General features: G+C 39.1%; 1 protein-coding gene across 3 annotated transcripts in view; it reads right to left on the bottom strand.

Annotated features, from left to right (window-relative positions):
• The window catches only part of RYR2 (ryanodine receptor 2), a 457,875-nt gene that overhangs the window by 248,812 nt on the left and 188,988 nt on the right, over positions 1-20,075 (bottom strand). For all 3 annotated transcript variants that reach the window (XM_076334184.1, XM_076334182.1, XM_076334183.1), the window contains exons 7-8: positions 13,901-14,000; positions 10,348-10,444 (exon numbers count right to left, since the gene is read on the bottom strand). In XM_076334184.1, coding sequence (XP_076190299.1) covers positions 10,348-10,444; positions 13,901-14,000 — 197 coding nt within the window. The remainder of the gene's footprint in view (positions 1-10,347; positions 10,445-13,900; positions 14,001-20,075) is intronic.

Raw genomic sequence — 20,075 nt, 5'->3', positions numbered from 1 at the left:
TCACTGAGAAACATGGTGAGTATTAAGCACTGCCACTGTAGATTTAGGCAGCCGTTCTTTGGACCGCTTCCTCCCTGCACCTTTATTTCTGCCCTAAGACACTGCCAGAATTAAAAAACCTAGGCCTTTCCTTTGGGAAAAGGAATAAAGGAATCACTTATGCAAAGGAGTGCTGTCACTATGCTTATCAGATCAAGCATGTCAGGGAGCACTGCCAAAGAATGGCCTAGTTTTATGGATCCTGGAAGAGCTTATGGATTGAGTGAATATTGTGATCTTCAGCCAAGATCAGGCACTGCCAAAAATAGCCAGAGGCATAACTTTAGGGAATATTAATATTGAAATTGTAGGCATTTCCCATTGTTTGTTAGAAACAATTTTTCTGAGGACCACAATTTTGGAATCAGGTACGTAGTACTTACTAGGCTTTAGCTTCCAAAGCCCTCCTGTGGATATAATACAGAGGGACGGAATGCTTAGCACAGAGAACAACCCAGCATTGAAAGAGATGGTTCAAAACCAAAACAAATAGTGAGTTAGAATATACTTCTCAGTACTGTTAACAATACATGAAACTACAGATGTGCTAAAATTCATCTTGGAATATGCTAAAAAGTATTAAGGAAATAAATGCTCCCAGACATTGCAAATGAATGCACACAAATTATTCAGGGGGAAAAAATGAGTCAAACTACAAAATAAATATTCCTCACTACAATTACAGAACCACTCACACTGAATATTTGTGACCCATGTATAAACAGAAACTCTGGCACATGCTCCATGTACCAAAAAGAAGTTATAGGTGCATATATAAACATATACAAAATCCTCCCCTTGACCTTATATCCAGTATTTTCTCCATGTATTGTCTTAGTCATCTGCTGCAATGGTTGTGGTGCTACGAGCAGCTGACAGGTATTGGTACGTCTCTCCTATCTCTTTCACAGATGGGAATGAAATTCAAAGTCAACCATTTTTTATTGAAATTTACCTTCATTAGTATAGTAAAATGCAAATGCTAAACAATCTTGCATTCAGGTGCTTTTCTGTTCAGACACTCTTCAGGCATTTGTTCAAATTTTTGTTCTGCAACTAATAGACTGGGTTTATGTTGCAACATCTAAACAATAACAGATCAGATGTCACCCTGGTTGGTTTGGTTGGTTGGGGGGGTGTGTGGGTTGTTTGGTTGGGGGGGGGTGCGGTTGGGGAGGGTTGTTGTTGGGTTTTTTTTAAAGTCAAAACATTCTAATTACATTCTGACTTATTTCAATATGCACCTCACTGACAAAATGCATTTAGAATTCTTGCACTTGCATAATACAAAATTTAACAATTTTATTCAGCAGTTTTCAAGTCATTAAATATATGAGAAATCAGGTTGAAACAAAGGCTTAAATTAATCAGAATATTTGATTTTTAAGTCGGTACCTTGTTACTTTTCAGGAATGAAGTTCTTTCTCACATTGGAAACCCGGAAGCTGTCACCAGTTTCTCAGTCTGAGTACTCTTTTAAAGCTAGCTTTGGATTACACATAGCAGTTGGACCAGTGTAATTTTAAACATCTAAAAAGCCACCCATTGTGAACCTAAAAGAATGGCTTCTCGCGGGTGAAGTAGTTTTCTGTTATGTGACTGTCCATCCATTATTTCCTTTCTCTGTTCTTTCAAAGGGCAGCTATCAGTCTTGGAATGGTCATGTAAGATGAGAAAAGAGGAAAGAGATAGAAGGGATGAAAACCTAAATAAAAACGTGCAATTTGTTTACCAAAGGAAATAAAAAGGATCCTGGGATTGACTCTTATTTCCATATGAATGAAAGTAGCAACAGAAGGAGCGAAGACAGAAAGACAGTGATAGCACTTGAGGGATAGAAGTCTACAAGGCAGCAGCAAAGCCTCAGCAAAAGAGTAAGTGACAGCAATCTGGAGGGGGACTGACAAAGAGCTGGGGACTGGAGGGCTAGGGATCAAGGATCCCTACAGGGAAGCAAAAGGAGAAGCCCAGAGATTGGGGTCAAGGATGGACCAGCAAGACTTTGTATGGGCAGGAAAGAAGATATGTGCTACAAAAAACCAAGTTGGCACAAAGCACTAGAATAGGGTGTAAGCTTTTGCGTCTTTAGCTAGATATTGTCTTCTCTGCACAAATGATAAAGAAAAGGTGCCTTTGAATAAAAGATAACCTGTTCTTCATTGAAGGGCAAGTCACTTTGCTTTTACCATAACAGAATGCGTACTAACCATTGCCCCAGAGCAGCTGAACAAATCCATAACCTAGACCATCTCATACTTTTTTATTCTAAGAAATCCAAAGTTCATTTTTAACTCCTTTCATTAAAATAAATGTCGTAAACTGCTCTGAGACTGCTCAAACCAGCTTCCTTAGAACTTGCTCTATATAAAAACATATTTGATAGGATGCACCTCATTTCCTTTTATGTACTCTTGACAACAGTTCAGTGCTGAAAAGGAAGTATGATTCATAACATTTTCATCCTTCCTGAAACTGACACTGGTAAACCATAGCAGATACTGATATTACTAGGTCAAACGAAACATTGCTTTTAATGACGTGTGAATAACCTACAAAAATTCTCTGACTATCAAAGAGTTACTACAGATTTACATAGATGGGATGGAAAAAACAAAATTTCAAATTGCAAGTGCACAGAAGATGCACGTTACTTGCCAAACAGTAGAGAAAACCTGTGGATTACAAAAAAATTATTGTGACATTATAAATAATGTAAATGCATGAGGGAAGTACAAACAACAGCAGAAGAAGAGAGGGCAACAAGAGCTACAATGAGTGTTAGTCTTCCCCTAGAAAGCTCGGGATACCTTATACCTACTGAGCCATACCCATAACGCTAACTCCTGACATTTCCTTTCTATTCTTTCCAAAACACTTTATTTGCATATTCTAAATTTATGGAGTAAGGATATTAACCACTTTTATTTCAAATGAAAGTATCTATAAGGAATTCAGAACCTTTGAGAATTTTCAGTTCATCTTTACTATAAAACTTAATCTAGTTAATTAGTTGGTGTAATGAAGCCATTTCTTGTCTGACCTATGACTGTAAGTTACATTTAAAACACCACTCTTTTCCTGACTACGTCGTTAATCTATTTAATTCCCCTTCATATAAACAGTCACTAGAGCTGGAACTTGCCGCCCGATGTCTCGCACAGCGCTCGGGCTGTCATTACAGCACCAAGGACAGCGCAACCGCTCCCCGGCGGCCCGCTCCCCCCCCGGCGGCGGCCCGCTCCGCCCCGGCCTGGCGGCCCCGCTCCCCACCCCCGGCGGCCCGCTCCGCCCCGGCCTGGCCTGGCGGCCCGCTCCCCCGCGGCCTGGCGGCGGCCCGCTCCCCCCCCGCCTGGAGGCCCGCTCCCCGCCCCGGCGGCGGCCCGCTCCCCCGCGGCCTGGCGGCGGCCCGCTCCCCCCCAGCCTGGCGGCCCGCTCCCCGCCCCGGCGGCGGCCCGCTCCCCCCCCGCAGGCAGGACAAGCGAGCTGGGAATTGACCGTGCTCTCGCTTGCTTATTCCTAGCACTCTCCTCTAGCTTTCTGAGATGTGATGTAGAGGCAAAGCGACGGTAAACATCAAAAAGAAAGCTTGCTATCTGAATCTCTCATCTCCTATTACAATAATGAATTAATTATACAGGTTTAAAATAGACTACCACGTATCAAACCCCCTGGAGAATCATTATTGAATTCGTATTCTTAGTAAAGTATTGTTGAGCAGAGAGGGCAATCATTTCAGTGAAATTCACTGACTACAAATGGGCATTAAATGAGGTTAAAACAAATTACATTAAATGACAGTGTTTCCATACTGCTGAAGTAGCCTTGCTTCAAGAACCTGTAAATCCTAAGTTCCACAGCAAGGAAATAACGGAGTAAATCTCAGTAACTTGGAATGAACCAGGGCGCCATAAATATGGCATAAATAACATAACAATATTGTACCTGGATTATACACAAATTAATAAATCTAAATAAGATGTCAAAGTTCAAGTCAAAGAAATTGTTCCGCTCCCTTCAATGACAGGCAAGGATGTTCTGTTTTTAATCCAAACAATCAATCACTAAAGAGCTCTATGGATTTTTTTCAAATTAATTTATAAAAGCACAACCATTACTATTCAAGGCTCGTGGATTGTTTTGGGCGTGGGGAAAAGGTTATTGATTCATGCTGGTGAAAACTTTCTGAGTTTGTGTTTCAGTCATAAATAATCCTTCACACGCGCCAGATCCCGGCCTTTCTGGGGTACAACAGACCTCACTGGTTTGTAATGCCATATCAAAGAGTGTACTTTACCTGTCTAAAGAAAATAGCATGGAAAGGAAAGGGAAAAGGAGCTGGCATTGGCTGTCATATTGACTTTCACCACTTTACAACCCTCTCTATCCATTTCTGAGACTAACACAAAATGTTCAGTACAATTTACAAAAGACTTAACGTAATATGTTTAACCCAAAGAAAGTCTCAAAGGCAGGAATGACAAAACTGCTTCTGGAATTAGGCTACACATACACATTCCCTCATGAAGGCCTATTCTGACTGGGTGGTTTGAGAAATTGGAGTCTGTTCCACCTCAGGTGATACTTTGCAAAAGCCAGGAGCACTTTGCTCTCCCTCACAGGTAATTTCTTTCTGTAATGATTTATTTCTGAAGGGTCCAAACTGTACTGCAGTTATCACTTTAAAATATATATTGAAAATCAAGATGCAAATTAGTTGCAGTGGGAACATTCATGGTCCCCTTCTACACTGGGAACTATGAATACTCACAGCCTTATTACTGTGTGGACTTTAAGTTCTAAAAGAGTATGAATGATGGTGGTATAATAAAAAGCAACCATATCACAACCCAATCAAAAAAAAAAACCCCCAAAAAAACCCAAAAAAAACCCCAAATAATTTTGATTACATACTTCCACTGCTATCTGCCATTAGTTTTTGGGGACTTCTAAGTTAAAAAAAAAAACCAAAACCACAAACAAAATCTACCAAACAAACAAACAAACAAAAAAACAAATTAGAACCCAAAACAAATCCACAAAGTAATCCAAAACTCTACAGTCACGCAAAGTACTGTATTAATAACTAGCTGAGATTTTACAGGAAAATAAAAATAACATGCGTAATACAACAACATCAAAAATGTAAAATAATTCCTCTTAACTGAACAGTAAAAAAAGGGGGCTATTGACTGATTCAATTGTGATGGGGAAAAAAATCAGCCTGTTTATTACAATACTTTTAAAATCTTTGCTCCACCACCTTAATTAAAAGAGTGAAACAATGGTAAATAATTTCACAGAAGCACTTCAATGTATACCTGCTCTGAAAACCAACTTCCACCATAATTATAATAAATTTATTCATTCCTTTGATATTAAAAATTCACAAGTGAAGACTCAATACTATAATTACCAGATAAGGGGTTTTTTTTTTAAAAAAAGGGGGGGGGGGGGGGGGGAGTGTCACAATTTCAACAGGAAAAGACGCCAAATGAAAGCAAAGACCATTTCAAGATTCCTGTAATACAAACACTGATTTAAATCTTCTGCTGGATAACCGTATACAACCCCCTGCCCAAAGAAGAAGTACTAAAAATGATTAACAAATTTCTCATGTATGAAACAGGAGGAAAAGAGTAGGAAAGGAGACTATGCAATCCTTTATTTCAAGGAAAAAACCTCATAAATCAAGGAAACCCTTGTGGGTCTGCCCATTCCCATACGCACAACTAACAGACTGCTTCCATCAGCTCATCTGATGGGAGCCAGGCCACGAACCGTGCCGGCAGAGAGTGCAGGAAAAGGAGTCAAGATAAATACAGGCTCCCAGCTACCGTGCTGCTGCAGAAGCTTCCCCCGGCTTTGAAGATAAACAGAATCAAAGCAGCCACCAGAAGAACACCAGGCTGATTATGCTATGCCTTCTCTGGTATATCTATACCTATATTTATTCTTCAATCTACCTGGAAATGCTTCTGAAATTTGAATTGAAGAGCTACAGAAACAACACTGCAAATTTAGGTCTAGCTTGCTCTAGGTAACTAAGGCACTTTAAATAATAAAAACACAGTTTAAGGATTCTATGCACAAGGGTTTAAACACTGTCCTTAAACCAGCAACATACCTAACTAGAATGTGCAGTAAATTATATTTAATTCAGTGACACCGCACATACTTAACCTTTTGCCTGTTCCTTTTTTGTTCTTTATCTGGGTCAGAGTGAGTGAAAACTACCAGGGTCATGCCCACTCTGCCTGTGGCGTTTTAAAAACAATACCACTATTTTTTTCTAGTGTAATATCAAGTAAACCAACATAAAACCGCAAACATCTCTATTTGCACTGCTTCCAACTGGAATGCTTTTTAATTACAATGCAAACTAAGTCTAGCAACTTCAGGGAGGATCTACTTGAAACTACTTCCCAAGGAAAAGTACATTTCTGACTGGATAGGAGCCCCATAACCTAGAGACTTCTGTGTGGTGAATAAGCCACTACAATTATTAAAACTTGTTTTAAGGTTTCTGATTCCAGCTAGATCTTTCTGGGGGAAAAAAAATTAGTTCAGGCAATAAAATCCTATTTTGCTATTTTTCTTGAGTTACTACTGCCAGAATCTGCTTAAATCAGTTCTCCGAGTCTCCCACTACACAAATACTCAAAGTAGTCTTAAACTATTTATAGTTCAGAGATGTAATCTTTGAACAATATCTCACTGGCATTACATCAAGAGCCACGTATCACTACATAAAAGGCAGCATTATCAGAGACAACTCAAGATTTCTCAGCAATTTTAACCAAATTCAGCCAGATAGCAGCAGCAGACCGGTTCTTCCAGGTACCATCTTCACTGGGAATTTAAATGCACCAAGACACAACAGCCTTGGCAATAGGTAGCCCAGGTACTTTGGCTCTGTGCTTACCCCCATCGTACGCCTTTGTCTGCTGCTGCCAGGGCAGAAGGTATGTACTACGGAGACAACACAATACCACTGCCTGCAGGAGGGCCAAGGCAAGGGAGGAGCCACTGCTCTAGCAGCCTGCAGCCCACCACAGCTCTCCTTCCTTCCAGAATCGAGGGGCCATGGCCAGAAGACAGTACAGAGCGGGCTGTGCATGCAAGAACCGACGTTATGGCTATCCATTACCGGCCAACGGAGCTTTCTGGATCTCAGTTCTTTGAGGGATGGAACAAAATCATCCTCCTAACCAGTCCCTCACCTTGGGGAAATACCTGCTTTGCCTGTGTCAAAAGTTGGCCCTGAACATTGCTCTTTTTCCACTGCTCATTGCGCAACTGCATCTCACTACTCAATACCAAAAAGTCCCTCTTCCAAAAACATAGCAATTCCACTCCACTGGCTAGTCATCCAAAAACACAGTGATTCCACCCCACTTGCTAGTCATCACTTTAGCACAATTGAAGGGCCACATGGAGGGACACATGAGCTCAACAATTAAGTGAGGAAACACAGTATACATTCAGAACAAATTGTGAGACACGGGGGAGAATTTTATAAGCTTTTTATATGATTATTTCTGCCACTGTACTAGGCCTCTTCCAGTGCAGATTTGGATGGCCTTGCCTCGGAGGAAGCTTTGTTAGGTACTGTAATCATGAATACAGTATCTGCACTGTCACTGTATCATAGGTCTCCACTGTGCTAAATGCTGTTCTGCAAGAGTATAAACAGCTTGAGAACGTGTGTTTTATTTTGGACTTCTGGTAATCTTTGAAACACTTTTATACTCAAATTTATGTAACTGTATCAATGCTCTAAGAACAGAGAAAAACAGCAGTTATTTTTAGAAACTGCCTAGGAGGATCCTTCACATCAAAACAATTTATTCATTCCCAGGATTAGATACCAGGCACCAGGTGACATTATAGAATAAAACTGTTATTTTAGGACCGTCTGATCTTTTATTTATTTGAAAAGGCATAAAGAGGAGGCCTTTGCAGAAAAATAAAAATGAGATAGAGGAATTAGTGAGTCACAACAGAGATGCAACTTCTCAGTGTTCCTTTGCACTGCCATTCTGCAGAGCTGAGCTGCTCTTCAGGCTTACGCTGGAACAAAACAAATCCAGCACAACCACGATAAACTATCAGCAGACTATTTCAAAAGGCAATGAAAGGATAATACAGAATTATTATACTCCAAATATATCATACTTTACCATGCCTTATGTGCAAAAGTTACAAAAGTAAAATTAAAATGAAAGATAAAATAATTCATCTTACAATTTCCTATCTGCCAAAATTACCGATATCTTTTAATATAATTCTACCAGCAGTTAAATACCACCCATCAAAATAAGGTATGCATACATACTGAAAACTGAAAGGAGACACAAATTATCCTTTTAGATATTATTTTGAATAGGCAAGAGTCCTAATTAGAGAGAAAAATATAGAGGATTTAAGCAATTATTAAATTTATTAATAATTTAAGAGGAGAAAGCGTGGGGCACGGAGCGATTATACCTAACTCCATAAAATTAAAAGTAATCATAGATTATGTTCTAGGTTTACCAGTAAAAATAATTTAAAAAATTTCAGAAAACAATAGAAGAACTTCAGAAAAGGAGAATATGAAAAAAATTAAACTTGTTTTTATTCTGTTTGTTTATTAAAGAAAGCTCCTGAACAACAAGAAAATTTCAGAAGATCAAATCTGTTTTTTATGAAGCACTGAGAAGCAGTGTCTCCCAGTATTCCTCTCAGGAAATATAAAGACAAAGACATAGGTACTATTTTGTTGTCTACTAGCTCTGCTTCTTTTGGGGTACTAGACGGATAGGGGAAAAGGTAGACAGTGCAGAAAGAAGAATAACGATCTGGTCTGTTTACGGCACTGGTCTGCATCTTAAGAAATGAACCCTATTCTTCCCCTGTTATAGGACACAAAGATGCATCATGGAATGCACAAGCAGATCAAATGAATTTTTTCTTAACTTGCAACTTTGTACTCCTTTATTGCGCTTTATATATAATGTTACTCTTGTTGTAAAAACACAGATTTTTAGTGTGTTCTTAAGCGTTAAAGTTCATTACTGAGGTGCTTGATCATCCTATAAACCTGCAATTAAACTGCAACTACAATTTTTAAAAGGAATTTTGCAGGATTTAAACTGAAATAAGAGAAAACACTATAGGATCCTATTTATTTATCATCTTATCTTTTCATCGCTTTCAGGGTGAGGATAGTAATAGCAGCAATAAACTCCAAGCTGTAATGGATATATTACATAGTAACTAAAATTAAAACATGAACTGATCACATTTTAAGTCTCTGTGTTTTGAAATATCGTCTGTGTTCAAAAACTATTCCCTTGTCTAAAAATAAGAAATAGCCAGGAAGGGTTGGTCAGCAGCTGTACAGAGAAAACTCTGAAGTTCTTCTCATTAATATTTAAAAATTCATAGAGGATTTTTGCTGTATTTTATGAGAGTTTCCAGTGTCTTGTTCTTACCTTTACAAATAAGAATAAATTGGAATAAAAAATACATTTCTATTTGCAAACCAAGAAAACTCATTTGGAAATGAATGAATAGCACTTGCTTTGTCATGGAAATGAAGCTACCCAATTTGCTGCATTAAACTATTCCAAAATCAACATTATCATTTAGCAATCTTCAGGCTGAAGGTAGGGATAAATCATACAACACTGCCCTACTAAAAAGCAGCTTAGGGTATATCTTATTAGAGCAAATAAGCAGGACTTTGATTCACCCATGTAATCACTCCACTGAGACATGCCACTTTCAGTGCCAGTATTCTCACCATTTGGATTTATTAGTTAACCAAGAGACACACATACTGAGCTGTCATCACTTCTCTACTTCCATTCTAGGATTCCTTTAGTCAACAAAATAACCATACATTAAGTTCTAGACTACCGTGACAAGTACACCTGAGATCAATACCCAGATTAGTAGCCTTGAAGGACTGGGCAGTAATCGTAACATACCCTGTCCTGAGGAATTTTTTTGTGATTACAGAAAAAACCAGCAGTAAAGAAGCCAACACATTTCACTCACATAAACATAAACAGTGTTTAAGTCAGTAAAGACAACAATAAGTTATCAAAAATCACTATCGCTTTTACACCTGGTAAGTGAAATCAGACTTGAACAATACTGAAAAGAAAATGCAAGAGGCTCACATCCAAAGTTCATCTCAACAATATTCCTTCTCATGAGTAACACGTCATCACAATATCCTTCAAAAATCTGTACTATCAGTGACACTTAATATTGATTCAGCAACATTCGTTATTATTCTATTATAAGCTGGAAACCTACCTTCTTTGTTCTTCTCCGTGTTCACCCGAAGGGACTGTCAAACATTCGTCCATGTGACCATGCAATAACCTCAGAACATCCCCTCCTATCAGATATCCTTGAATAAAGGGAGAAAATCAAGTGCATTTGTCTGAATGCAGCAACACGTAAAACTATAGTTCCAACTGTAATAAATACTATCAGTTTTATTTCATTTTTTTCTGTTGGTATTTTATGTTACTTAAAAAAGAGAGTCAGAAGAAGGGGAAGATACCTCGTACCCTGGGGAGCCATCTGAACATTTCCAAGTGAGAAAAGCTCTAAGCCAGCAAATAGAAAAGGGTGGATCAGGAGAAAGAGAGCCACAGACAGGGCATCGTGCAGAGTTAGTGCAACTCAGAAAAAGACTGATCCAATGGAAACAAGGAAGCAAGTACTTCCCTGCCAGATTACAACAGATAAAGTGGGAGACTCTTCTCTTCCATTTTACCTACTCACTTTTGGCTTTGATTGAAGTTAAGGATTCCACTTTACATACTAACAACACAAAGGTTGATTTACTGAATTAGTTAACTTTAGAATCCTTTTTGGTGTCTTTGGAAGTTTTCTGTGAGAGAAACTTTTGGGAAGATCCACTCAAAGCTCTGCTTGACGTAAGATTCCCAACCGACAATCATGATTTATTTGGACTCCGAAGGGAAACTCCTATACTGCCTATACTACCACTGCACATGCAGATTCAAAGTCAAACACTTGTGTTCACAAACTAAAGCATGGAACATACACGTAGCATCACAATATTTGAAGACCCAGGACATTGCAGCCGGAAGCTGAAAATAAGGCCATGCTTCTAATCAGTAAAGATATTAACAAAATAGATGCTTTTTCATCAGTCTTTTTGCATCAGAGATGCGACATTAAAAAGAAATATAATTTTATGTTATCCTACAAGTATTGTATTATAATCTAGTAACTGAAGAACACTAAGACTTAGGAGATTTTAAGTGCAATTCAAGGGTATTTTTTCAGCCTGACAAGTTAAACAAGTGTTAACATTCGTTTCCTAAACTCATCTTCCCTTCTTGCTAGAACTGGCTAATATCAAATTCTGCATTTGAGCAGGATGTGGGAACATAATGCCTTGGGTTTAGTGTTATAACAAAAAGACTTTTTTAAAAAGATATTATTGGAATAATATTTTGAATCTGTGTCTATATTAACAAGTAAGCTGTGCCTTACATGTACATTACATGTACAGGGAAATGGTGTTGAAGACCCAACAGTCACACTGTACACATTTCACAGGTTTATTTTGAAGCTACAGGAAATCTTCTTCCTGAATATATATCAAGGAATATTTCCGGATATATTTTTTAAACCTTTGAAATCAATACCAAATTAGTATTTATGCGGGAAATTTTAGCATTGAATTTTTAAATTCTTGATTTTGACACAGAGGGGTATGTTCAGGTAACAGTAGTTATATATATTCATTTTTATATGGACCTGTGTCAATATAATTCTGCCCTGAGTAGTTTTTTGGGGTTTTTTTGTTTTGTTTTTAAAGTGCCCCCCATCCACGTCACAGTACAGAATTAGCAGAATTACTTGAGCTGACTCTAAAGCTCTGTTTTGACTTAAACAATAAACTGACTTCTGCATAAGCCAGTTTTGCAGAAATGCATGTAAAAAGAAATCATTTTCTTTTAACTAACTACCTCCAGTATCCTAGCTCATTTTACGGACTATTTATCCATTATTTTCACTTCAAATAATTTCATTTAACTAAAGTGTTTCACTTATTAATCTATTTTTAATGGGAAGTTTTGATTAAGAGAGGGTATTGTAGTGTAGTTATTCCTATACGCTAACGTTTTGTTCATGAAGATGACAAAGCATTTTGCAGATACTAACAAAATTAGCTTTATTTTCCTCTTCCCCCTTTTTGAGGTAATTTTCTCCAGTTTGGCTACAGTTTTACTGAGGTATATAGAGTAAGGTCTTACACACTAAGTGTCAGATTCACTCTCCTTTCATAACAAGACAACTTTGATTACAGGAGCATTTGCCGGTTTTGCTAGAATAAGGCCTTCGCTCTAATTCTTTCTGACAGCAGCCAGCTGATCTTCTCTAGAAAAGGTACTGCTTAACAAAGATAATGTCTATACCTGAGAAAAGTGAAAATGGAAAGGCGTAGCAACAAAGAACAAGCAAATACGCAGAGAAATGCACAGCTGCTGAAATCATATTACACCATTTTCACATGATTTCCTGTGAGTATGAGTGCATAACATGACACTATACTCTATCACTGTGGACTTCTGCTTCCCAAACAGCCGGGCAGGTCTCACTAGTGAGGTTCACCAACCAGAGAGATGTGGCACAGCACAAATCTGGGTCCCAGCTAATAAGCTGTACTGGGATTATTAACATGAATGCCACGCCAGAGCTGCCAGCAGTGGGAGGACAAGGAGAACAGAGCTAATAGGAAGAGGCAACAGGTTGGAGAGGGGAAGGTTTTCTCCTCTCATCAACAGAAAGGTTTTCTCCATAAAGTTTAGAACATTGTTAAGCAGCGCACTAGCATTTGTTTTAATAACAGATTGCAATAGAAACCATGTCAGACAATCTGAATGTGCAGAATGATTCTCATAGTCTAAAAACACAGCGAGTATGTACAAAGGAGGTGTTGGCAACGCTGTCCCTGCAAGCTGAATAAGCAAACCTGCAAGAGCATTCAACAACCATGTTTTAAAATATGCCAGATAAAAAGAACTGATGTGAAATTTCAGTGTATTGCCTTTTCAAAAAATAGTACCCAAAAATCCCAGGGAGTATGAAAGAAAGGACCTGCAGCTTTAACCTTCTTATGGTTCTATTACAAAATCTACTCAAAACAGTGATTCTGTAGGAAACTAGAAATTATTATGCTTTATGTCCTGACAAACTTTTCTGAAAAGATGACTTTTTTTCTTCTCTGTGGAACCAGCATGGCATAAATTCAGGGATCCTTGTCTTTCATGTCAGAAGTAGCATTAAAAAAAACCCTTCCTAATTTCTAAATAAAATAAACAAAATTTGAAAGTTGTTCTAGCCTGTCTCTTTCTCTTTCCCCTCCTTTTGTTTTTCTTCCCAACCATATGCTCCCGACAAAACCATTCCCACTCTTTACTCCTTGGATTTCACATCCTGCTTCCAGTCCTCTTGCACAACATTTTTTACTCAGTCTCAGGAACATGTAACTGCATACAATAGAATAATCTGAGATGATTTAAACCAGGACCAAAAGCCATTTAAAAAAAATGTTATGAACATTATCATACCTTTAGCAAAATGAGATTTGAATGAGCTGTTCAGTATTTAGAAGAAAAACATGTAGAAAATCATCAGTGTCCCTTTCAGCATAATTTTCCCTCTCTCTTTTCAGAATATTTATATATTCATTTACTGGATTGAATGTTTACATAAGAGAAACCCACTCCCATAGTTCAGCCACACTTGGCAGAATAATTTGATTCTTCAGATATTTCATTTACATTCAGTCTTTCAATAATTAAAGTTAGGTCAACCTTACCTTGGGCAACTTCACTTCCTGAACTGATTGGTGCTACGCTCCAGAGCGTCTGCTGGAAGGCTGCATCAACATGTAAGCTACCATTGCCGTAAGAGAGATGCTAAAACCAGGAAAGAGAAAGGCTTTTATTTGGGATTAATTAAAAATCTCATTACAGTATACAATAATAATATCAAACATTCTCTTGGTTCTTTCGTACATAAATTGTTCATATTGACTGTATGAGTAAACACAAAATCAAACCTGGGTACTCTTCAAGGGACATTAGAAATAAAGCTAGAATAATAACAGCATATTTGTCTCAGAGAGACATACCTAAATGGCACAGAACGGTCACCTGTTTGGGGTCTTACACCATAGCAAACACTCTGAAGAACTGAGTATTAAATGCTGCGGGGGTCTTTCTTACACTGGTGTTCTTCCTTCTATACGCAATGGGATTTTCTACAAAGTTTCAATACTGGGATGGGACGTTAATCTGTATTTCAGGTGTAACTCACCACTTAATTATTTCTTGTGGGCCACTGGCTTCCCAAAACTGCCATCAGATCAAAGAAATCAAGTAATTGACTTTGTAAAGCATGTAAGGGAGTTCCCAAAATACATTCTTGCACAAAGTTTTCATGATCCAAGCAAATCTGAAACTATCTTTCCCCGAAAGGCTCACTTCCTGCCTAAGCGTTCAACGGGTGCTCTTCTTTTACTGAGTTATTGTCTATCTTCTGCCAAAGTGGCAGGTCTTTCCGATGAGTGCCACAGATGCTTTCTCTTCTCGGAATTCTTCGTGTGTGTGTCTGTGTGTGTGGACGCGCACATGTGTTTTCCAACTAGTTCAGTGACATCATTGTCTCAGAAATTCTAATCTCAAGGTATATTATATATCACATCCATGCAAAAGCCTTTGTCCCACACCATCAGCCAGTTCCACTGATATACTGTTAAGTGCCAATCAACATAAGAGTATACAATTATAAGGTTATAGAACCAAGCGTTCTATACATAAGCAGCTGCTCTGAAGTATACTGCTTATCCTATCAGGTAATAGCTTTTCGAGTGCAGTAACATTTAGACACTTTTACAAAAACTTTATTGTAAACTACTGGACAGTAACTGCGTTTACACAGTAGTACTGGTCTCCGTTTCTGTATGTTGTGACCAACGTTAACACCTTTTGGGTAAAATTATTAACCGTACAGAGGACAAAAATGGCAATGGACGTCAGAAGGGGCTAGATTCCCAATGACATGTGCAGAGTCCTGTCTTCCTGACTGCACATCTTCTAGCTGTACAGCGGTACAAGAAATGGCACATGAGCTCATTTAGATGGCTCCCATAACAGCTGGTGAGATACAGAGTAAGAGATCTCACAAAAGCCATTTTTTCCCACTGCACCAGCATCATTCAGCACACGTAACGGAGGAACAAACTTCACCTCTTACTTTCCCCTTACTGCAATCACATAACTTAGTCAATGGCAGACCAGGCTGAGGGATTACAATCCCCAGCACAACTCCAGTCCCATTCCTGCCCTCTTGGCCTTAATTAAATTGTTAGGTTTTCTCTGAGATCACTACACAGATTGCAGTTAGGGACAATGAGCAATTCAACCAGCACAACAAAGCAGGAATATTACTTTTTGTGGAAAACACATCATTCAGGGTGGGCAAAAGAGGAAGAGGATAACTCCTGTGCCATTTAGATCTGCCATCACCAGAGCAATTCTTGTAACTGTGTGCTTTGTACATGTTAATGAACTTATTTTCACACACAATGGTATCAGCTGAATTAGCGTTCCATTTTATAGACAGGACACTGAACAAAAATACATCACTGACATCTCTCTTCGGAGCACCTGTTATTTTTATCCATTCATTTGACTCCAGTTGCAGCTCTGATTATAACCCAGATGTCTCAAGCTGAGTCATCAGAGAATTACATCTTTTAAAAGTATGGTTTAAATGACCTAATACAACACATGACCACCAAAGGAGAGAAATAGAGAGTATATCTCTGCAAATCTCTTCTTTCCTTCAGTTCCCTAGATTGCTTGCTGCATCCTTCAATTTACAACTGAAGGCAGGGGTCTTGGCAACTACAATTCCATATGCTATGGTGTTCATCCCCAGACACCATCCATAGCAAACAATAAAATGAAGCTTTGACCATGTAGAGGAGGTAGCCTGTCAATGGATATTCAAGGATTCAAGTACATCAAATGTATAGAGGAAAAAAACCCAACAGATCAGAGATGCCCGTCTTAAACCTGGCATTGCCTAACTTTTCAGTGCTATACTTTACAATCTCAATGTTGTTTTAAAGCAACCTGCTGCCTGTTTGTAACTTATTTGGAGCTTATCTGCTTGGTTTGGTACCTTCAGCACAATAAAACTATCAAAATGAAACACAAATTCCACAACACAATGTCCAGGATGTGGACATGACTCACACTGATGCTGAGCAGCCTCTGTACCTACTACACAGATCTTTGCTAGCTGGCATAACAGAGTATCTGGCAGAAGTAGCAGGTTGCTGTCATCGATGAGGACCACATGTGTAGCACATGCCTTTCAGGTATGCAGTGACAACATTAGCAAAGTAGAAATACGTTAGGTTCAGGAGTCCTGCTGTCTATTCTAATCCTGGTATGGGTCTTCACTGTTACAGGCAGGTCCTTCAGCCTTCTGTCTCACCCAAATAATATCTCTTCTGCACTGGTGTCCAGGCTCAACCAAAAACCTAGGTTTGTCTTCCCTACTGATAGACTAATAATCTCCTAAACCAGCATTTTACCTGCCATAGGTTTTTAATCACTTTTCAGAATTAAATTATGGTATTTTATGAATACAGGTTAACACTATAGAGGCAGCTTCTCAAGGATAAACTGCAAGACTCAAACTTCCAAGAATACTACAGGTTTCCCAACTGAACATACCATCATGTTATAAACTCTGTACTGCTCTGCAGAAAAGCAACAAAATCACATCTCTGTTCCTAGGTCTTCAAGAAGAACACAGTGTATTCAAGCTCGCTGGAGAGCTTAGAAATCAGATGGTAATTTCCACAAGAACCCTTCAGCAGTGATTGCAGCAGCATAGCTGCATTTACAATAGCTCTAAATAACTAGATGATGTCTTTTAAATTTCAGTCAGTCTGCATCAACATTTCTGTTCTCCAAAACATGCATGTATGCAAAGAAAAAAACATAAAGAAGCAAAACTTTTCCTTCAGGCTTCCTCTTGGCTAAGGTGTGTCAATACTGACATGTCACCTAGCAGTATCTACTTCTATCTGCACTTTACATTACGATGTCTCTGCCTTCAATCTCGGGCCGTTCGAAATAGCAAGCATAGCAAAAGAAAAAAATAAAGTTTATTTTCTGGTACATTTTGAGAACTGCGTACAAGGCAGAGCAATTCCCAGAATGCTTAAGTACTGCACACAGCAACAGCATCAACCACACTGCTTCAAAAGTTAGTACCAGCTGGTGCAGAGATGGAGGCTACAGACGCGACCCAATTCAACCTATTTCTCTTTTGCACAAGGAGACTCTGACAGCCCTTGCTCTTTCCCCTTTCTCTCTAACTGTCTTACAATGACTGCAATGATCAGGACAGAGCAGCAGTTTCAAACCATTTAGGCACCTATGACCCAAGAACCTCTGAGATGTTCTAAGTCTTGAACAGACACCATTCCCACGACAGGTACACAAGTGAGAACGCATGCATCAGAGTGAGGGGGAGCACTTAATACGTTTCTCTACTTCTACATAGTCAGTCTGAGACCAGGCAAAGCAAAACTGGAAGATGTCCATGCTGGAGATATTTCTATCTTGGGAAAGAAGTCAAAAAGTACATACCTGTATCTATAACTTAAAAAAACCCAAACCCCAAAAAAACAACAACAAAAGAATCAAACACAAAACTATACTCCCTTTCTTTTTTTTTTTTAATTAGGAAGGAAAAAACATTTTGCATCAAAAGAATGACAATGCAGATGCATGGCAGGAAAGCATAAGGATCCCACAGAGGGTAGATGGGGGTAGTTTGCATTCCCCCTCTTTATATTAGCTCTCCTTCTGCACTATAACCACGAAAAGCCTGAAGCACATCAGCTACTATGCTTCCAAATGATTATCATTTAGTATGATTAGACACAAGAGCTTTCATTAACAAAATATTAATTTTACAGAAGCAAGTATTGAAAAACTAGGAAATGTCAAACAAAGTAGCCTATGGAAAAGAATGGCTTTTGGTGACTGCATCATATTACAGTCTTCAATGGCATGATCCTGTACAACTTTTTCCACAAGTGCTGCCTCATTGTATATATGGGATAAAGGAGTTCACTTCATGAAGAGCTGCTCAATGCTTTGTTTTCTCCTCAATCTTCAGCCTGCAGCCTCATGCTTTTTTCAATATAGTCAATTCTTCAAAGCTTTGAAAAGAGAATTATTAATTTCCTCATAGGCTTTTCTCTTGCTACCAACAATTACAGCATTTCACAAAACACAACAAATATTAATTTATTTTCTCAAAACCCCAAAGGAGTAGCATTATAGCCCATTTTCCAACAGGGAGTGGAGGTACATAGATTACACTAAGAAGTTTTCATTAATCTAGGATGCCCAAGTTGAGGTGACAAGGACATGTTTAATCCCCACTGTAGACTGCATTATATGCAGTTTTAATGTTCAAGGCACATCTTCCATTCACTTCAGTTGCAGGTATCAAGACTGAGCAACTCTGGGACCTCAACCTCTAGCAGAAGGAGACCTCAGAGCCACAACTCAGGTAAGGAATATTCGTGGTGAGGGATGAAGAGTTAGTGACCTCTGGAAGGCAAGCCTGGTATAAAAGATGATCTGCTCAGCAAATTCCACAGCAGAGTCTGGTACAGAATCTAATTCTCCAGGAAAATAATTAACTAAGCATCGTACCACCAATCCTCCACCTGCAATTCCCAGCTTGAAATTTCATCTTCAAAGCTGCTTCATTCCACAGCCTCTCTGCTACTCAGCCCTGACACATCCATCAAACTTTTATCAGCACTGAGATAGCGTTCCATAAAAAGCCAGTGTGACTGTGTATTTAAAAGATTTCATTAAATATATCAGTGCCATAATTGTTGCATTTTCTAATGCCTGTGGTTTTTCAAAATCTAAGAAAATTATTTATCGTGGTATAATTTATATGCAGTTTTCCTATATTAAAAAAAAAAGGCCAAACCCCCCCCCCCAGTTACAGTAGGTGGCATCACGCTGACACCCACATGAACCACAGGTAGAGAAGGAAACTTTAAAACCACTTTTCAGACATCTGCCACCTAAACTAACACAAAATCACCATCAGGAGTAGGCTGTCAGCATACCACGGGTGACTGCTGTGCCTTAATACAATGGGTTTCCTAGATAGTTGCTGATAGCTGTTATCTAGCTTAATTGCTCCAGGCCTCTCCCACTCTCTTTTCCTCTCCAAATCTTTATCCCAGTCCCATATCTCTCACCTAGCCAATCCAGCTTCCCAACCCAGTTGCAGCCTACCTTATCACCCAGAATTAGGACCTCCTTCTGCTTCAAAAGGTTCTCCTCAGACCTACAAAGCTTCAGCATGGCCTTTTGACTTTTTTCTTGGTCAACCTCTTCCTTCCCATGTCAGCCAGTATTAGACTTCACCACAGCTCCTGCCCCTCAATTCTTTTCTCATGTCTTGGCCCCAGACTTTCCCCTCTCTGGATCTTTGTCCAGCGGTTCAGTTCTCTGCAGCCAGCCCTCTCCTTCTCTACAGATACCTCTTGTTGTCCTCCTTTCCCAGTCCCACTCTACTGGTTCTTCTTTCAATTCTCCCTGCCAAAATGGAACAGGTTTTCTGCCCCAAATTTCTAACATAAATTTAACCAGCAGGTGCCCACTCCTCCCTCGTCACCAGCTTCTTGTCCCAGATGATTTGTTAGTCCCTTACTGCCTGCCTGCCTTCAACTGCCAATCATTTCAGCCAGTCATCAAGTCCCACTCAGTTTCCCTCCTTCCCACTTCAGTCCCAGGCTCCTGTCCCCGCTACATCACCTGCCTTTTGTACCTTCTACTTTCTCATAGTGTCCTCCTCCACATTTCTTAAATTACAGGAGATCGCCGACAGCACATAAAACACCAAGTTCTCAGCTGTCAATACAGTGCCTG

The sequence above is a fragment of the Aptenodytes patagonicus genome, chromosome 3 (genome assembly GCF_965638725.1).
Source record: "Aptenodytes patagonicus chromosome 3, bAptPat1.pri.cur, whole genome shotgun sequence".
Classification (NCBI taxonomy): Eukaryota; Metazoa; Chordata; class Aves; order Sphenisciformes; family Spheniscidae; genus Aptenodytes; species Aptenodytes patagonicus.
Note: the sequence above shows the minus strand (reverse complement) of the source record. Positions and strands in the feature narration are given on the sequence as shown.